Source organism: Cebus imitator, unplaced genomic scaffold (genome assembly GCF_001604975.1).
Source record: "Cebus imitator isolate Cc_AM_T3 unplaced genomic scaffold, Cebus_imitator-1.0 Scaffold580, whole genome shotgun sequence".
Classification (NCBI taxonomy): domain Eukaryota; kingdom Metazoa; phylum Chordata; class Mammalia; order Primates; family Cebidae; genus Cebus; species Cebus imitator.
In genome coordinates, this window is record NW_016107895.1 from 213,491 (window position 1) to 230,626 (window position 17,136).

Here is a 17,136-nt window from a genome sequence, read left to right on the forward strand (position 1 = left end):
TTCTGAACATTAGATATTTTTTTTTCCCATGGGGTCAAAAGGTACCTAAGTATATGATTGTGAGTGGAAAACTAGGAGACAGAAGTCAGGTATGAGCAGTTTTTCCATTTTTATTTGTGTGTGAATTTTTAATATAAATGTAGAGACGTAAAGCATTAATGCATGTTAAAATGTTTCAGTGAAGAAGTTTCAACAGTTCAACTTTATAATAAGTATAAATCTATTAAATTTTTCTGGACAATATCAGCATTTGGATTTTTTTTTTAAAACAAGTAAGTTTCTTATTGATGGCAATTAAATGGTGTTTGTAGCATTTTTATCATAAAGTAGATTCCATCTATTCACTCTACTTTTCTGAGTTACTCTACATGCAAGTACATGTTTTTAATGTTGTCTGTCTTCTATGGTGTTCCTGTAAGTTTGCTATTAAAATACATTAAATTAATTTTAGAGGACTATCAAGAAGGCATGCCTCAGCAACAGCTTTTAAGTTGCATACAAGAGCCTATCGTCATGCTCTGGAGTCCTTGCTGCTTTGAAAGCCAGAATATTATACTAAAGCTTGTGGTTACTGACAGTGACTAAATGCATTGGCTAAGACTCAAAAAGACCTTGTGAGGCCTAAGTAGGTTTTATGATCATTCTTTTCTAAGTACAATATGGAAGGGAGCTGTCATACTTACTGATCCAAGGCTACCCTGCCGTGGAGCCAAGAACTCCAACTTACAATTTTAATGAACTGGAGGTTTGCTTTTCCATGCAGTCTTTCTCGGTCTTGTTTAAGGTCTCTAGCTTTAGTATACTATTCTCTTTGTATTCAAAGCATTCAAAACTAGTGAAAATAACCAAGAAAAGCCTCACATACATTAATCATTTTCTTTCCAAAGATATTAGAATAACAGGAAGAAGACCACGGAAAATAGTAATAGTATCAATGTGTCCTGGGGTGTGAGAACTGACGTTTTGTGAAGCAGAAGGTACAGGTTGGCGTTCAAACTTATCATTTAAAACCCAAATCAAGATAGTACACCTGGTGGCCCATAAACAAGAGATAAGAAATACCCTGAGGGTTCTGGCATATTCTTTTCCATTCCCTTCACGGCCTTTCTGCCTGGGAGTGCAATTCTTTCCACTTCTTGGTCCCCAACTCTAAGTGCACAGGGACTGCTTCTACTCAATATCTCTTAACTCAAACTCAGCAATTCCCAAACTAAAATTCATTCTTCTACTGCCTCCAAACTGGGTCCCTCCTCAGCCTCGCTGGCTCTAAATGAAGAGTGGGACCAGTCACTCAAGCTAGGCTTCAGAAACAGCCTCTACTTCTTTCTCTTAAAGAAGTCCTATTGATTTTTTTCCTCCAAATCTTCTCTTAAATCCAATCTTTGCCTTTATCTCTACACCCCACTCCTGAATTCTGACAGACAACTCCTAGATGCCCCTAAAAGTGCTGCCAGATTAATAATCCTTAAGTACCATTTCCTTTTAGGACACGATCTTGTTCAAAAACTTTTATTAGCTCCAAAATTCCCAAATGAAATTTAAATTCCTCTGCCTGACTTTCAAAGTAATCTTTAATCTTGCCCTATCCTATTCCCTCAACTTTTCTCCAACTATTTTCCCAGAGCACATCCTTTAATCCAGTTAAACTTGTTTCCACTGGGCTCAAATGCCATATTCTATTCAGCCTCTACCCTGGGCTTCTATTGTTCCTAACACTTGAAATGTACTTTCTTCTATTGGCCTAAATGCTCACCCCAAAGATGAATTTTCCTCTCTGTTTGATTGCCCAAAACCTAAACACTCCTTGTCCCCTTTCTGGCAGAAATCACCACCCACTATAAAAGATGAAAACACTGGATACTTGCTTTCCCAGACTCCTTTGCAGTAAGGAGGACCACTTGTGCTAGGCTCTGCCTAACAAAGGTATCCACCCCACGCTTTGAAAGGAGGGCTGCAAATGGAGCCAGGAAGGGAACAGGGTGGGAGGCAGGTGTGGAGCAGCAGCAGCAGGATCAAGCTCCCAGGCCAGGGAGGCAGAGCAAACTGCAATTTCACACTTGGCGGTGGTAGTGCAGTTCGGCGGCATGATCTGGGGTGTTGAATCCTGAATCGGGATTTGATATATACAGCCAGGAGCACCAGAAATTCTGAGTTACCTAATATACCGCATTTAATAAATATTTTGATATGTAACATATGTATAGAAACAGGCACAGCAATAACAGATATAAGGGAAAAGTGCATATAACATTAAGTCTACAGCTCAAATAATTTTCACAAACCGAACCCACTTGTATCAAGAAACAGAACATTACCAGGACAGGTGCTGACCCTACACAGCTGAAAATCTGCAGAGCATTTTTGACTCCCCTGAAACTTAACTACTAGTATCCTACTGTTGACCAGAAGCATTACCAACAACATTAACAGTCGATTAACACATATTTTGTAATATATATATATATACACACACACATTACATACTGTGTTCTGACAATAAAGCTAGAGAAAAGAAACTGTTAAGAAAATCATAAGGAGGGCCAGGCGTGGTGGCTCACACCCAGCATTTTGGGAGGCTGAGGCAGCAGATCACTTGAGGTCAGGAACTCAAGACCAGCCTGGCCAACAGAATGAAACCCTCATCTCCACTAAAAATATAAAAATTAGCTGGGTGTGGTGGTGGGTGCCTGTAATCCCAGCTACTCAGGAGGCTGAGGCAGGAGAATCCCTTGAACTCAGGAGGTGGAGGTTGCAGTGAGCTGAGATCACACCACTGCACTCCAGCCTGGGCAACAGACAGAGACTCTATCTCAAAAAAAAAAGAAAGAAAAGAAAATCATAAGGAGGAGGATGAAGAGGCAGGTTTGGTCTTGTTGTCTCAAGGGTGGGAGAGGTGAAATAAAACCCATGTATAAGTAGATCCACACAGTTCAAACTTGTATTGTTCAAGGGTCAACTATACTTGCAAAGCCCTCCTTATTTCCCCTTCCAGTTACTATTTCCCTCATAAGGGTAACCATTATCCTGATTTCTAACACACAGATTAATTGTATCCATTTTTCATCTTAATATAAATAAAATCATTCACGATGCTATCTTTTGTGACTGGTTTCTTTCACTCAATGTTAGGTTTTGTGAGATTCACCCATGTTGTGCATAATTGCAGTCTGTGGTCACTACTGTATAACTTTCTATGATCAGGTGAATACAGACCAGGCGCTGTGGCTCATGCCTGTAATCCCATTACTTTAGGAGGCCGAGGCAGGCAGATCATTTGAGATCAGGAGTTTGAGACCAGCCTGGCCATCAAATGGCATGGGTTTGGCTCTACTGAAAATATAAAAATTAGCTAGGTGTGGTGGCACATGCCTGTCATCTCAATTACTCAGGAGGCTGAGACTGGAGAATCGCTTGAACCTGGGAGGGAGAGGTTGCAGTGAGCTGAGATCGCGCCATTGCACTCCAGCCTGGGCGACAAGAGCGAAACTCCATCTCAAAAACAAACAAAACAAAACAAAAAAACGATTTATCTATGCTACCTTTAATGGGCATTTATATAGTTTCCAGTTTGATTCTATTACAAACGTGGCTGCAAACATTCTTGCACATGTTGGTAAACACATGTATGCGTGTCCGTTGGCTGTATATCTAGGAATGAAACTGTGGGACCAAAGGGTATACATTATATCCCAGTATCTTTTTAATAAATTATTTTCCGCTTAAAATCAATCAGATTTTGTTTCTCTTGCTTGCAGTTAAGAACCTAGGCTGATATGCTATCTGTTATTTCAGTAGCCATTTTCTCCACAAAGCTTTCCTTGACTATAAAAGCCCTCAAGGAGCAGTCATAATGCATATCCCATTTCAGTATATTTCATATTATCGTGAATTATTCAGTTATTTTATGGCAGTAGATCCTGTCCCTCCTACTGTCATAAGCTCCAACACAGCAGTTTTCAACTGTCACTTCATAACAAACTGGTGTGCCAGGTAAATTATAGTATACAGCAAGTAATTTGTTACTAATAAAAAAAGTACCAAGTCTGTGAATGAATGATATATATGGATAGAGTCAAGACTCCCTTTAGATAACATTTCTGTCACTCATTTGAATTCCAATATGCTCACTTGATCAGATGATCTGATCTACGCTACAACCCCTAGCAGTGTGTCTTTTATATGAATGTCATCTATCATTGGTGTCATGGTAGGGGACACCATGCGTATTACTTTTCCTCTATCTCCTATCATTCCAAGTAGTGTTGAATGCATATTAGATTTTCAATGAATACTGATTGATTATATCAAGGTGAAAACACACTGCAATAGGGACCCAAAACATAGCTTAATCTAATTACAGGGAGGCCAGTCCTTTAGCTCTTCCAAATCTTGAACCTATCAGTCTTCTGGATATTCCCTCAAACCCCATGTCAATTTTCACCTCAATAAATCTTGACATGGATTTCAAGCTAGGAACAGAGCTTTTCCCAAAAGATACGTTACAGTTGAAATATTTATACTTTGTTAAAAAGTCTCTAGCAAGCAATTTCCATCCTTATTGCTGTTTGATTTTAGAACACCCAATTTTTAAAAGGCTTGATGACATTAAAAAACCATAGATGAATATATTTTAGTGAGTCATTACAGAGCTAAGAGTTTATTCTCTAAATAAAAGAAAAAGGTATGCCTCAAAATCAACGTTCTGAAAGTCAAATTTCCTCTCAATCCTGTTTCCAGAAAGGTCATTTGTAGGTTTTTTTTGTTTGTTTGTTTGTTTGTTTGTTTTTGAGACAGAGCTTTGCTCTTGTCACCCAGGCTGGAGTGCAATGGTGCAATCCAGGCTCACTGCAACCTCCGCCTCCCAGGTTCAAGCAATTATCCTGCCTCAGCCTCCCAAGTAGCTGGGATTCCAGGTATGCCACCATGACCAGCTAATTTTGTATTTTTAGTAAAGACGGGGTTTCTCCATGTTGGTCAGACTGGTTTTGAACTCCCCACCTCAGGTGATCCGCCCGCCTTGGCCTCCCAACGTGCTGGGATTACAGGCATGAGCCACCACGCCCAGCCTGTAGATTATTTTAGAAAGTAGACCTCATTGGGGCAGTGGCTCACACCTACAATCCTAGCACTTTGGGAGGCCGAGGAGGGCAGATCACTTAAGCTCAAGAGTTCAAGACCAGCCTAGGCAACCTGGCAAGACACCATCTGTACTAAAAATACAAAAAAATAGCCGGGTGTGGTGGTGCGTGCCTATGGTCTCAGCTACTTGGGAGGCTGATGTGGAGGATCACTTCAGCCCAGGAGGCAGAGGTTGCTGTGAGCCAAGATCACTCCACTGCACTCCATCCTGAATCAATGGAATAAGACCCTGTCTCAAACACACACACACACACACACACACACACACACACACACACACACGAGGAGGAGGAGCGGAGAGAGAGAAAGAAAGAGAGAGAACACAGACCTTACTTTCCCAAGTGTAAGATGCTGCAAAAAGTGGTTAGGTTTTTGCAAGTGTATTTGACCCCAGGTGTAGCTGAAAAAATATAAACACACAAAATCAGAGGTGCGGGAAGAACATAATGCTAGCAATAAAAGAAAACCAATAAAAAAAAATCAAACAATGATCCAAGATACTGGATTGTTTATATAATGAAGTGATTAAGAGTCCCCATTCCTGGAGTTGAAGAGCTAGAATTCAAATCAGGCAGTCCTACTTCCTAGCTATGAGACTTTGGGGAAGTTACCCTTATTAAGAATTATAGTGTATATTTCTCCAATAGGTTCTTTGAAAGCATATAAACCCTTCAGAGCTAAAAGAAATTTGCCAAGCAAGTTAGATACCAATTTATCTTTGTTTTCTGTTCAGAGTGATAGTTTTCCTATTGGTTTAAGTCAGATTAACTGTTTCTTCTTTATAATTCCTCATAATTGATACCCTCATTGCATTCAGTTACTTTACACCCTTGCTTTTTGGTAAGTTTCTTAAAACAGAAAAGTAATATGATTTTAAGTTAAGAATGTTGAACACATGAAAAGGAGCATTAAAAGTTAATAAAAAATTTTTAAGCTATAAAATAACTTAATTCTTTAAGGTCAGAGAGTGGGTAAGGAAACAAGATTCAACACTACTCAACTAACGGAAAATACTAATTGTTGAGCAGTGTTTTGCAGACCTCCAGAATTCTTTCAGAATGCACAGCAGGATACCAACAAGTACTTATAAAGTATACTTTTGGATCTGAGGGTATCTCTGATCACTTTAATAAGAAATTATGATCAGAATGCTTTTGAACTATAGAAGAAAGATCAGTCTTCCTGCATTAGGGGTTATTTAAATCAGCTCCAGTGTTGCAAAATAATCCTTGGTTATAGATAAAATCTACCCAAAGATATAGGGGAAGAAAAATGTTCTTTTGGAACATATTTGAATATCTGTAACCCTGTCAGATACGATAATCAGTGACTAACGAACTGATGACAAGTCTGTCCTTTCCACTATCTCTATTATAGCTAGAATAATTTTGGCAGAACCTCAAAATCAAAGTTACCAGTTAAATGAAATGTGGTAAGTCTATAGAAAAATCTTAGTGCTTATTTTCTCTCTCTCAGATAACCTCCAAAAGGAGAGAGAGTAGTTCTTTGTGAAAACCTAACTCTCCTCACCAAGGACCTCCTAATTCTCGGTATTACCCCCTTCAAGACTATGGAGGTATATCTGAAGGAGTACAGGTAAGAGACTAGCATTATTATATGGGATTATACTTTAGTAAATTACTTATAATTATCCGTACTGCTTCACACTGATCTTGAAGTTTTCAATCCAAAAGAACTTCTTGCAAAATATCATTTAAAATTCATGGAAGAAAAAGGAGACTAAATTAGTCTAGTTTACCACCATATCCCTAGTGCCTACCAATGAATATCCTCAACAAAAATTTACTAATGGTTAACAATGTACCAGGCCCTATACTAGGTAGTCAATGGGAAAAAACAGTATATAAGATAGTCGCTGCTCTTAGAGACTGATACCATAGGAGAGACTTGACTAAAATCAGGAGAAAAAAAAAGAGTGGAAAATAGGTTAGTAACCTAAGATTTTGCAAATGATAAGATTTATTCCTATTTCCCCAGATGGTCACATAGCTGGCCTCCTGTCAACACCCGGGTCTCCGCCCAAATGTCACCCAATAATGGAAGGCCCTCTGACCACATACTATAAAGAAGGATCATCCCCCATCACCCATTCCTATCATCTATTCATTCTCCTTTCTCATTATCTACATAATTTTCTTCATAGTGATTTTGTTTTGTTTTATTTTGTGACAGTGTTTTGCTCTTGTCCCCCAGGCTGGAGTGCAGTGGCATGATCTTGGCTCACTGCAACCTCCACCCCCTGGATTCAAGCAATTCTCTTGCCTCAGCCTCCCGAGCAGCTAGGGCCTGCACGTGCCGCCACCACACCCAGCTAATTTTTGTATTTTTAGAAGAGACGGGGTTTCACCATGCTGACTAGGCTGATATCCTGACCTCAGGAGATCTGCCTGCCTTGACCTCCCAAAGTGCTGGGATTACAGGCATGAGCCACCATGCCCAGTCTCTTCATAGTGTTTATCACTATCCGAGATTATATTATTTATCTGTTGAGCTTTCTTCTCCCACTAAAATGTAAGCTCCATGAGAGCAGGGACCTCATCTGTCTTATCCATTGCTCTGTCCCTTTCACCTAGTTTAGTGGCTGGGACACAATAGGCATTCAGTAAACACATGTGGAAGGGAGAGGCTCCTACCAGTGACGTACACTAGAATAATTCTGTGACGCTTTTCCCACCCAGAAAAGACTCAAAGCTAAAAAAAAATTCTGAACCCTAACAACAAAAACAACAACAACAACAACAAAACAACCAGAAGTCAAGCTAATTACAAGAATCAATAACCACAGAAGAATCCTGAAATCTATGATATCACAAAAGGACCATAATTAGGCAATTTATATATAAAGAAAGGATTTTCACCCACTATCCACTTTGTAACACCTTTAAATCTATAGCTTTTCTTCAGAAATTTGGCTGGTCAGTGACAATTCATCCAAACAAATGCCAGCATAATTTAATCTCTATGACAAAGACCAATATATAGCCTCTAAGAATCCTTTTCTGTACTTACTCTAAAGCTGCTGCTTTTAAAAGATTACAGGTAAAGCTGAGATAGAGTTATAAAGTTACGAAATCAAACTGGCACAGCTAGAGCACTAGTGCTAATAAGACTAGAAATTCAGGACACAACCTCCTTCATTGTCACCCTCTACAGTACCCAGGCACAGTTCTAGCTACATAGTAGGTACTTTACAAATATTCACTGAGTTTTCAAAAACCTATCCTTGGTATCCATTTTGATATAGAAAAGTAACTTGCGTAAAACCCACCAAGCAACTGCTAAATTTTTGAGAGAAAAAAGCTATATGGGAGGACACTGGGTCCACACTGAACCAAGAGCTATCAGAAAAAAGCAGCTGTATAGAAAAGTGGTTTCTATTTCATCCTAGAACCTCTTAAAAATCAGATCTAGGTACATTATTAACTTTTATTCCTCCAAATCCTGCTCTGAACTTGAAGGAAGAGGGAATCAAGCTTGGAAATTTTCTAAGAGGATAAATCTAGTTAGTCCTGACCAATAAATGGCAAACTAGCAGATGAGCTGATTTTTTAATGTGCTTCTTTTTGCATGTTTATTTTCTGCAATAAGTAAGCATTGCTTTTGTAAAAACAAAACAAAAAAAAGCTTTCATTAAAAAATAAAAAAAACTTTAATGATATGAAAGACAACAAGTAGGACAACTATTATTTTTTTCACTTTCTCTAAACAGTAACAGTGTTGTATTTGTGCACAAATTCAATTGGCAGGGAACTACTGATTAACAGACGCCTTGGTCAGATGTGTTCTAGTCACTGATAAGGTACTTTCCATTGTAAACAATCCTTTTTTAGGGTCAGTCTGCCCTCAGTAAGTGCTCCAAGGTACAGTTAAGGCTTAGAATTAAGTATTCAAGCAAAGCCTCACGGCCCCCTTTCAGAAGTGGTACAGAAGACTTTCCTGCACCATGTGAACAGCTGGAGTACATCAGGGATTCCCAAACGTTTTGGTGTCAGGATCCTTTTACTTTCTTATCCACTGAGGACCTCATAGAGGTTTATGTGAGTAAGTCATATGTATTGGTATTACAGTATTAGAAATTAAAACTGAGAAATGAATAAAACACAAGAACGTCAGTGTGGTGAGGACATCACAGGCTGTGTAGCCTCTGGAAAACTCTGCTATACACTGGTGAGAGGATAAGAGTGAAAAGGACAAATACCTTCTTTTTTTTTTCCTTTTTGAGACGGACTTTCGCTCTTGTTACCCAAGCTGGAGTGCAGTGGTGTTATCTCAGCTCACTGCAACCTCTGCCTCCCGGGAGATCTCCTTGCAGGAGATCAAGAGATTCTCCTGCCTCAGCCTCCCAAGTAGCTGGGGTTACAGGTATGTGCCACCATGCCAATATAATTTTTGTATTTTTAGTACAGACTGGGTGTCACCATGTTGGCCAGGCTGGTCTTGAACTCCTGACCTCAGATGATCGACCAGCCTTGGCCTCCCAAAGTGCTGGTATTACAGGCGTGAGCCACTGTGCCCAGCCAAAAAGGACAAATACCTTCTTAACATTATTCTGAAGTTTTGATTTCGTACACCTATGAAAAAGTCCTTGTGAGTCAGTGAATTAGATAATCAGGAACTCTTTCAATACCATGGTTTTTGAGCAGGGTTTCTCAACCTTGGCACCATTGACATTTTCAGGAAGAAAATTCTTTGTTGTGAGGGCCTGCCCTGTGCTTGGTTAGGATGTTTAGCAGCATCCTTGGCCTCTACCCACTAGATGCTAAAAACAATTCCCCAGTTGTGACAACCAAAAATGTCTCCAGATACTGCCAAATGTCCCCTGGTTGAGAATCACTATTCCAGGGTATTGATTTTATTCTACTGAAATGTGAATTACAAAATGGATATCTCCCACTGCTTTCTCAGACCCCTAATATGTCTATTTCCTCCCCACTCTCATCTGGGTCTGCTCCTTATGTTATTTTATTAGGTCACAAATAGCAAGAGTAGGTGGGTAGCAACAAGCACAGCATGAATCAGGTCAGGAAGAGACACTCTGGTCAAAGTTCAGCTTTAGGCATGAAAGCTGTTAGGGATCCATTATCTATTAAGGCACAACACAATCAGCAAACAGTTGTTCAGCCATTCTTTTGTTATTATTATTATTTTGAGAGAGAGTTTCACTCTTGTCACCCAGGCTGGAGTGTAAATGGCATGATCTCTGCTCACTGTAACCTCTGCTTCCTGGGTTCAAGCCATTCTTCTGCCTCAGCCTCCCAAGTAGCTGGGATTACAGACACCCACCACCACACCCAGCTATTCTGTATTTTTAGTAGAGACGGTGTTTCACCATGTTGGCCAGGCTGGTCTCGAACTCCTGACCTCAGGTGATCCACCAACCTCAGCCTCTCAAAGTGCCGAGATTACAGGCCTGAGCCACTGCAACGAGTCCCATCCAGCCATTCTTAGGCCCTGGGAACAACTCAATCCTCAGCAAGTTTTCTACCTGCTCCCTGTACCCCCCCAAAATGAGGTAATAGTATAGTTGTGTGACGGGGAAGAAAAAAAAAACAAGACTCTGAAGGCAAAGAGGTAGTCTACCAAACTCAGATACTCCACCCGCAAAACCTCACATGTGGGAGGCCCTCCCAGCTGAAACGTCTGGGGATTTTTTGGTCAGTGCCTGGCTGGGAGGAAGTAGCAAAATTGGGAGAAAATCAACATCCTCAATACCTCCAAGTAGATATGCACTCCCCATCAAAGTTCCCACCGAACCTCTCAGTCCCCAGATGTTGAGTCCAAATTTTCTTTCCTGGAAATTTCCCCAGATACCTTAGGTTCCTTCCGCCTCAAAACTGTGACTGCCAAACTCAAACCCAGTATCACTCCTCATCTCTGGAATCACCCTTTCTCCACAGCCTCAAATTCCTACCAACAAAACGCCCAACCCTGCCCCTGCCCCTGCCCCTCAGGCTCTACTGTCCTATCTGTCCCTCACCCACATTCTTCCCCCAAGCTACTCCAGGCAGGCATGATCTCCTCTCTTAATTTCCTATCTCGCCCCATAGTTTTGCCACCATCTTCAAAACTCTTCCCTGGTCTCAACAAACCGGGACTCTCCTAATTGTCTCTGGCACCCAAAATCTGCATGTACCACCCTCCTACGCTCACTCCTCAGTGTTTTCCCCAAGTTTCTCTTTCCACCCCGACCCTCTCCACTCGTCACTCCTCCCAGCCTACTCCCTCGGCGTCCACCCCCGTTACCGGCCCCTTCTTACTCTCCTGGGCCCTTCTTCCCCGCCATCCCTCGGTCAGGCCTTCTCTAGGTCACCCCTCGCCTCCCCGGGCCAAAAGCCGCCGCCCAGTGTCAGCTGCTGAGCGTCTCAACCCCCTCACCCTCGGACCAGTCCTTCAGGTTGTAGAACTGTCGCCCCAGGCCCAGGCGCACAGACTAATCGGGAGGGCCCGACAACTCACCCAGTACTAGGCAGACCAGAACGAGCCCTGAGCCCGGAACCGGGAAGAGGCGGAAGCACACCATGATTCCGCAGAGCAAGCGGCGGCGGCGGTACAATAAGAGCTGCAACACCAGGGAAAAGGCTCGCTAGACCTGGGTCAAGAGCACGAGTGACCACCGACCACAGCGTTGCAAAAGCCAGTAATCGGCGCTTCAGCGGTAGTCATAAGACTAGGGGCGGGGCTCTTTCTTGCTTACAGCCAATCTCCGCGCTTGAAAGCGGCGAGAGGGGTGGTGATGTGAAGACAGGTGGGCGGGGATACCACGCCCTGGCTTTTTGGTTCACAACCCTTCCTATGCTCCTAAGAGATACGCGCGGACGGCATTTTCTTTTTCTTTTTCTTTCTTTCTTTCATTGTTATAAATTTTACTTTAAGTTCCGGGATACATGTGCAGAATATGCCTGTCTGTCACATAGGTATACATTTGCGATGGTGGTTTGCTGCACCTATCAACTCATCATCTAGGTTTTAAGCCCCTCATGTATTAAATATTTGTCTTAATGCTCTCCCTCCCCTTGTCCCTCACCACCTGACAGGTCCCCGTGTGTGTTGTTCCCCTCCCTGTGTCCATGTGTTCTCATTGTTCAACTCCCATCTATGAGTGGAACATTCGGTGTTTGGTCTTCTGTTCCAGTGTTAGTTTGCTGAGGATAATGGCCTCCAGTTTCATCCGTGTCCCTGCAAAGGACATGATCTCACTCCTTTTTATGGCTGCATTGTATTCCATGGTGTATATGTGCCATGTTTTCTTTATCCAGTCTATCATTGATGAGCATTTGGGTTGGTTCTAAGTCTTTGCTATTCTAAATACTGCTGCAATAAACATACGTGTGCATGCGTCAAATGGTATTTTTGGTTCTAGATCCTTGAGGAATCGCTACACTGTGTTCCACAATGGTTGAACTGATTTACACTCCCTCCAACAGTATTAAAGCATTCCTATTTCTCCACAGCCTCGCCAGCATCTACTGTTTCCTGACTTTTTTATAATCGCTATTCTGACTGGCCTGAGATGGTATCTCATTGCGGTTTTGATTTGTATTTCTCTAGTGATCACTGATGACGAGCTTTATTTCATTTTTGTTGGTCACATAAATGTCTTCTTTTGGGAAGTGTCTGTTCATATCCTTTGCCCACTTTTTGATGTTTTTTTTTTCTTCAAAATTTAAGTTCCTTGTGGATTCTGGATATTAGACCTTTGTCAGATGGGTAGATTGCAAAAATTTTCTCCCATTCTGCAAGTTGCCTGTTCACTCTGATGGTAGTTTTTTTTGCTGTGTGGAAGCTGTTGTAATTGGATCCCATTTGTCGATTTTGACTTTTGTTGCAATTGCTTTTGGTGTTTTAGTTATGAAGTCTTTGCCCATGCCCATGGCAGATGGCATTTTGTAAGGCTAAGGAGAGAGGAGGAAGTTTTGAGGGCTGTAGATAGTAGACTATTTCCGTTTTGGCTCCTTGACAAAGAAGAGAAAAATTTTGCTGGTGCAAAAACGGTTGCTAGGCATCTCAAACGTAATACATACAAAAATAATACATCCTTATTCTCCAAACACTGTTGTTACCTATGCAGTTCATGCTGTGAGATGGATGAGGGGACCTAGAGGGTAGTATAGTCATGAACCATTGGAACAGGATATGATCTTGAAGTTCACCTACTTACAGCACCCTATTCTCAAATGGGGAAATCAAGCTCAGAAACAAGAAGCATATTTTTTAAAACACAGGGAAAAAAGGGAGAGAAATAAAACAGAAGGATAAAGGGGAAAAAATAGAGATCATCTATATTCCCACTATTAACACTGTTATATATATTTACACATATACATGCACACGCCCACATCTATACTTCCAGATGTTTTTCCTATGTACATACACACAAATATTCTGTAATGAGTTCATACTAAGCATACTGTTTGCTATACTTGATAGATGAACAGACAAAACCTAAAATATTCAAAAGATGAAAGCATTGAAAAATCTCAAGTAGGAATAAAGCACTGACTCTTAAGTGTTAGTTTCCAAAAGAACCATCTGGTTTTAGGTTTGTTTTTTTTTTTTAACATAAAGATTCCTGTACCTCATTCCCCAGAGATTCTGAAACAGTAGATCTGTGGCAGTCTTATGAATCTCTTCTTTTCTTTGGCAAACACCCCAAGTGATTCTGAGTCTGTGGTCCATGGGCCACACTTTGAGAAACACCAAAAGAGAGCTTCAAAAATCATCTAGTTCAGATTTTAATCTGGAGCGTATGTATGAGTTTAGGCAGACTGGGGGAGGTGTTGGTGAATCCTCAGAAATGACATGCAATATTTATATGTCTTTTTGTGGGGAAGTTTGTAGCTTTCACTAGCTCTCCAATGGGACCTGTGACTCCCCGCCCTAACCCCCACCCTAACTCAAATATTAAGAACCACTGATCTCCCCCACTATTGTTTGCTTTAATGTAATTAATTCTTGAAAGTGAGAACATTTGTCAAGGAATGTTTTCTGCCATAGGTGAAACTCATTCAGGAGCAAGTGACTTGCCCAACACAAGACTAATGAACACTGAATACAGTATTAGTCATTGCCTTTAGCAAAACGTCATTTGACTACCATCAGTAACACTTGGCAGGAGCAATGCCCTGGGCATAGTAGTCTTCAGAAAACCCACAATTGAGTTGAGCCCTCTGAAGATGTCCCACCAATACTTACTGAACTCTAGCTCTTCTCTCTCAGTTGTAAATCGCATAACTTGAAAGTTCAGTAAAACCCTAAGTTCCTTCTATAAGAAGAAACCAAAAAAGAACATAGTGGAAAGAACATTGCATTGGCAGTCAGAGGAGTTGGTTGTCAGGCATTACTTACTGGTAGTGTGATCTTAGGCAGGTCACTTCATCTGTTTGAACTTCTATATCTTTATCTGTAAAATGAAATAGTGAAACTAAAGCTGTTTCTTGATCCTGGCTGCATGTTGGAATCAGCTGTGGAGCTTTAAAAGTGGAAATCCCCCTTGGTCACATTCCTTGAGATTCAGATTCAGTCTGCCTAGAGTCAGGCCTGAGCACGGTGTTTTTCTCAAAACTCCCCAAAGCAATATTGGTGGGCCTCAGATGATCTGTTAAGGTGGTGCCAACTTTATAATTCAAGGATTCTATGTGAGTAAATGTTCCTATTTTAAAAATTGGCCAGGCACAGTGGCTCACGCCTGTAATTCCAACACTTTGGGAAGCCAAGGCAGGCAGATTGCCTGAGCTCAGGAGTTTGAGACCATCCTGGCCAACATGGTGAAACTCCATCACTACAAAAAATAAAAAAATCGCTGGGTGTGGTGCTGTGCACCTGTAGTCCCAGCTACTTGGGGGCTGAGGCAGGAGGACCGTTCTAGTCTAGGAGGTGGAGGCTGCAGTGAGCCATGTTTGCACCACTGCACTCCAGCCTGGGTGACAGAGCAAGATGCTGTCACTGAAGTAAAAAAAAAAAAAAATATATATATATATATATATATATATACACACACACATATACATATACATATTTATATTTATATTTAAGGATAGCCAGGCATGATGGTGCACACCTATACTCCCAGCTACCAGGAAGGCTGAGGCAAGAGGATCACTAGAGCCCAGGAGGTTGAGGCTGCAGTACTCTATGATGGTGCCACTGCACTCCAGCCTGTGCAGATGAGTGCTAACTTGTCTCTATTAATTAAAATAAAATACTGTCCCAATTTGTCAAATATCTGGTGTAATAAATTGTTGCCCTTTAGCTCTCGAAGGTGTCATCAAATTAAAAAAATAAAGGAACACAGTGAAATATGAGCAGCCTTACAAGCGAAATCCACTCTCGCCCCCATCACAACCTTTCCCTCAGGCAAATAACAAATGCTGACTCCTTGATTAGGACAGCACCGTCGTGAGACACAATAAGGTTTTGAAAGCTGTAGATACGTGCTGGGTATTTTATCAGAATAAATAGGCTAAAAATTCTCAAATCTTTGTTTGCTCTGAGCTCCCACACTCAGAATTGTTTAATGTTTTCCCCACAAAAACACTGTGAGAAAAATCCCTTTTTGTTTACTGTCTCCCATACCCTGCCTCAAACTGAAGGAGCTTTTCCTTGGCTTTCAGTGGTAGATGCACATGTATACGTGAGACTGGGATTAGTGTTTGAGGAAATCTGTGAGATCCCCTCCAATCTAAGCTTCACATGGATTGACATGATTGTTGATACTGCTGTTTCTAGGGTGCTCTTATGCGTTCTCCTGAATATACCTCATACCACCCCAGTGCACAAACTCCTCAACAATCCCCAGACACTGTCCCCTACCATCATGGGTAGATTTAGACTCTTTTCAGCAGCTTTGAGAGTGCATGACTTTTTGGCCAAAGAGCAAGGACTCACTGGCAAACATTTCCCTGAATGTCGACATACTGAATGGTGTAAGAAATGACCCTATCAGATTTGGTGAATGATAGTCAATAAAATGTGGGGATGAGTGGAGGAAATGAATTTAAAGGTGCAGAGGTTTAGAATGGAAGATTAATAAATAGTTATTAAATAATGGGCCAGGCTCGGTGGCTCATGCCTGTAATCCCAGCACTTTGGGAGGCTGAGGCGGGAGGATCACTTGGTCAGGAGTTCAAGACCAGCCTGGCCAACACGGTGAAACCCTGTCTCTACCAAAAAATACAAATATTAGCTGGGTGTGGTGGCACATGCCTGTAAACACAGCTAGTTAGGGGGCTGACGTTCAAGAATTGCTTGAACCTGGAAGACAGATGTAGTGAGCCAAGATGTCGTCACTGCCCTCCAGCCTGGGTGAAAGAGTGAGACCCTGTCTCAAAAATAATAATACATAATAAAAATGAATAAATAAATGAGTGGCCCTGCAGTATTGGTGTCATCTATTTGCCACCGCAGAATCTTTATTTTTCTTGTTTGCATTCTCTTTTTCTCTGCCCCATTTTTCCTTGCCCTACTCATCCTTCTTTCAGTTTCTCCTACACTCCCTCTTTTTCCTTTCTCCTTCTGGTACTTCCTTTTTTCGGGATAATACCTTGAATACCTACTGTCTGGATGACAGTATGGTTATCGCTCAACCCCACATCAAGGTCACAGTGGGCTCAAGGGGCTGCCAACTCTTGAGCCAGAGCTCTCTGGATAAATGGAAACATGCCACTTGGAATTGTTAGTTCTCCCAGCAGGTAGTATTCTCAACCTCTCCTACCGAAAGATCTGATCCAATCTGCCAAAACAAAATGGTTCATGCAACACACTCACTGGAGGACTCCTTAAAACACAGATTACTGGGCCCCACAGTGGAGTTCAACAGGTGTGGCGTAGGACACAAGAATCTGTAGTTCTAGCAACTTCCCTGGTGATCTGATGCTGCTGGTCTGGAGACCACATTCTGAGAAATGAGGTCTCAGACTCTCAGCAGGGGCTCTCTGGCCTCTGGGAAATGGGATTAAGAGATGAAGGAGAAGCCAGGCG

The 17,136-nt window shown here is 41.5% G+C and overlaps 1 protein-coding gene across 3 annotated transcripts in view; it reads right to left on the bottom strand.

Annotated features, from left to right (window-relative positions):
- Positions 1 to 11,922, bottom strand: part of LAMP2 (lysosomal associated membrane protein 2) — a 43,852-nt gene extending 31,930 nt beyond the window's left edge. For all 3 annotated transcript variants that reach the window (XM_017516341.1, XM_017516342.2, XM_017516343.2), the window contains exon 1: positions 11,617 to 11,922. In XM_017516341.1, the coding sequence (XP_017371830.1) occupies positions 11,617 to 11,680 (64 nt within the window). In that variant the 5' untranslated portion in view covers positions 11,681 to 11,922. The remainder of the gene's footprint in view (positions 1 to 11,616) is intronic.
- Between the last annotated feature and the right edge of the window lie 5,214 nt (positions 11,923 to 17,136).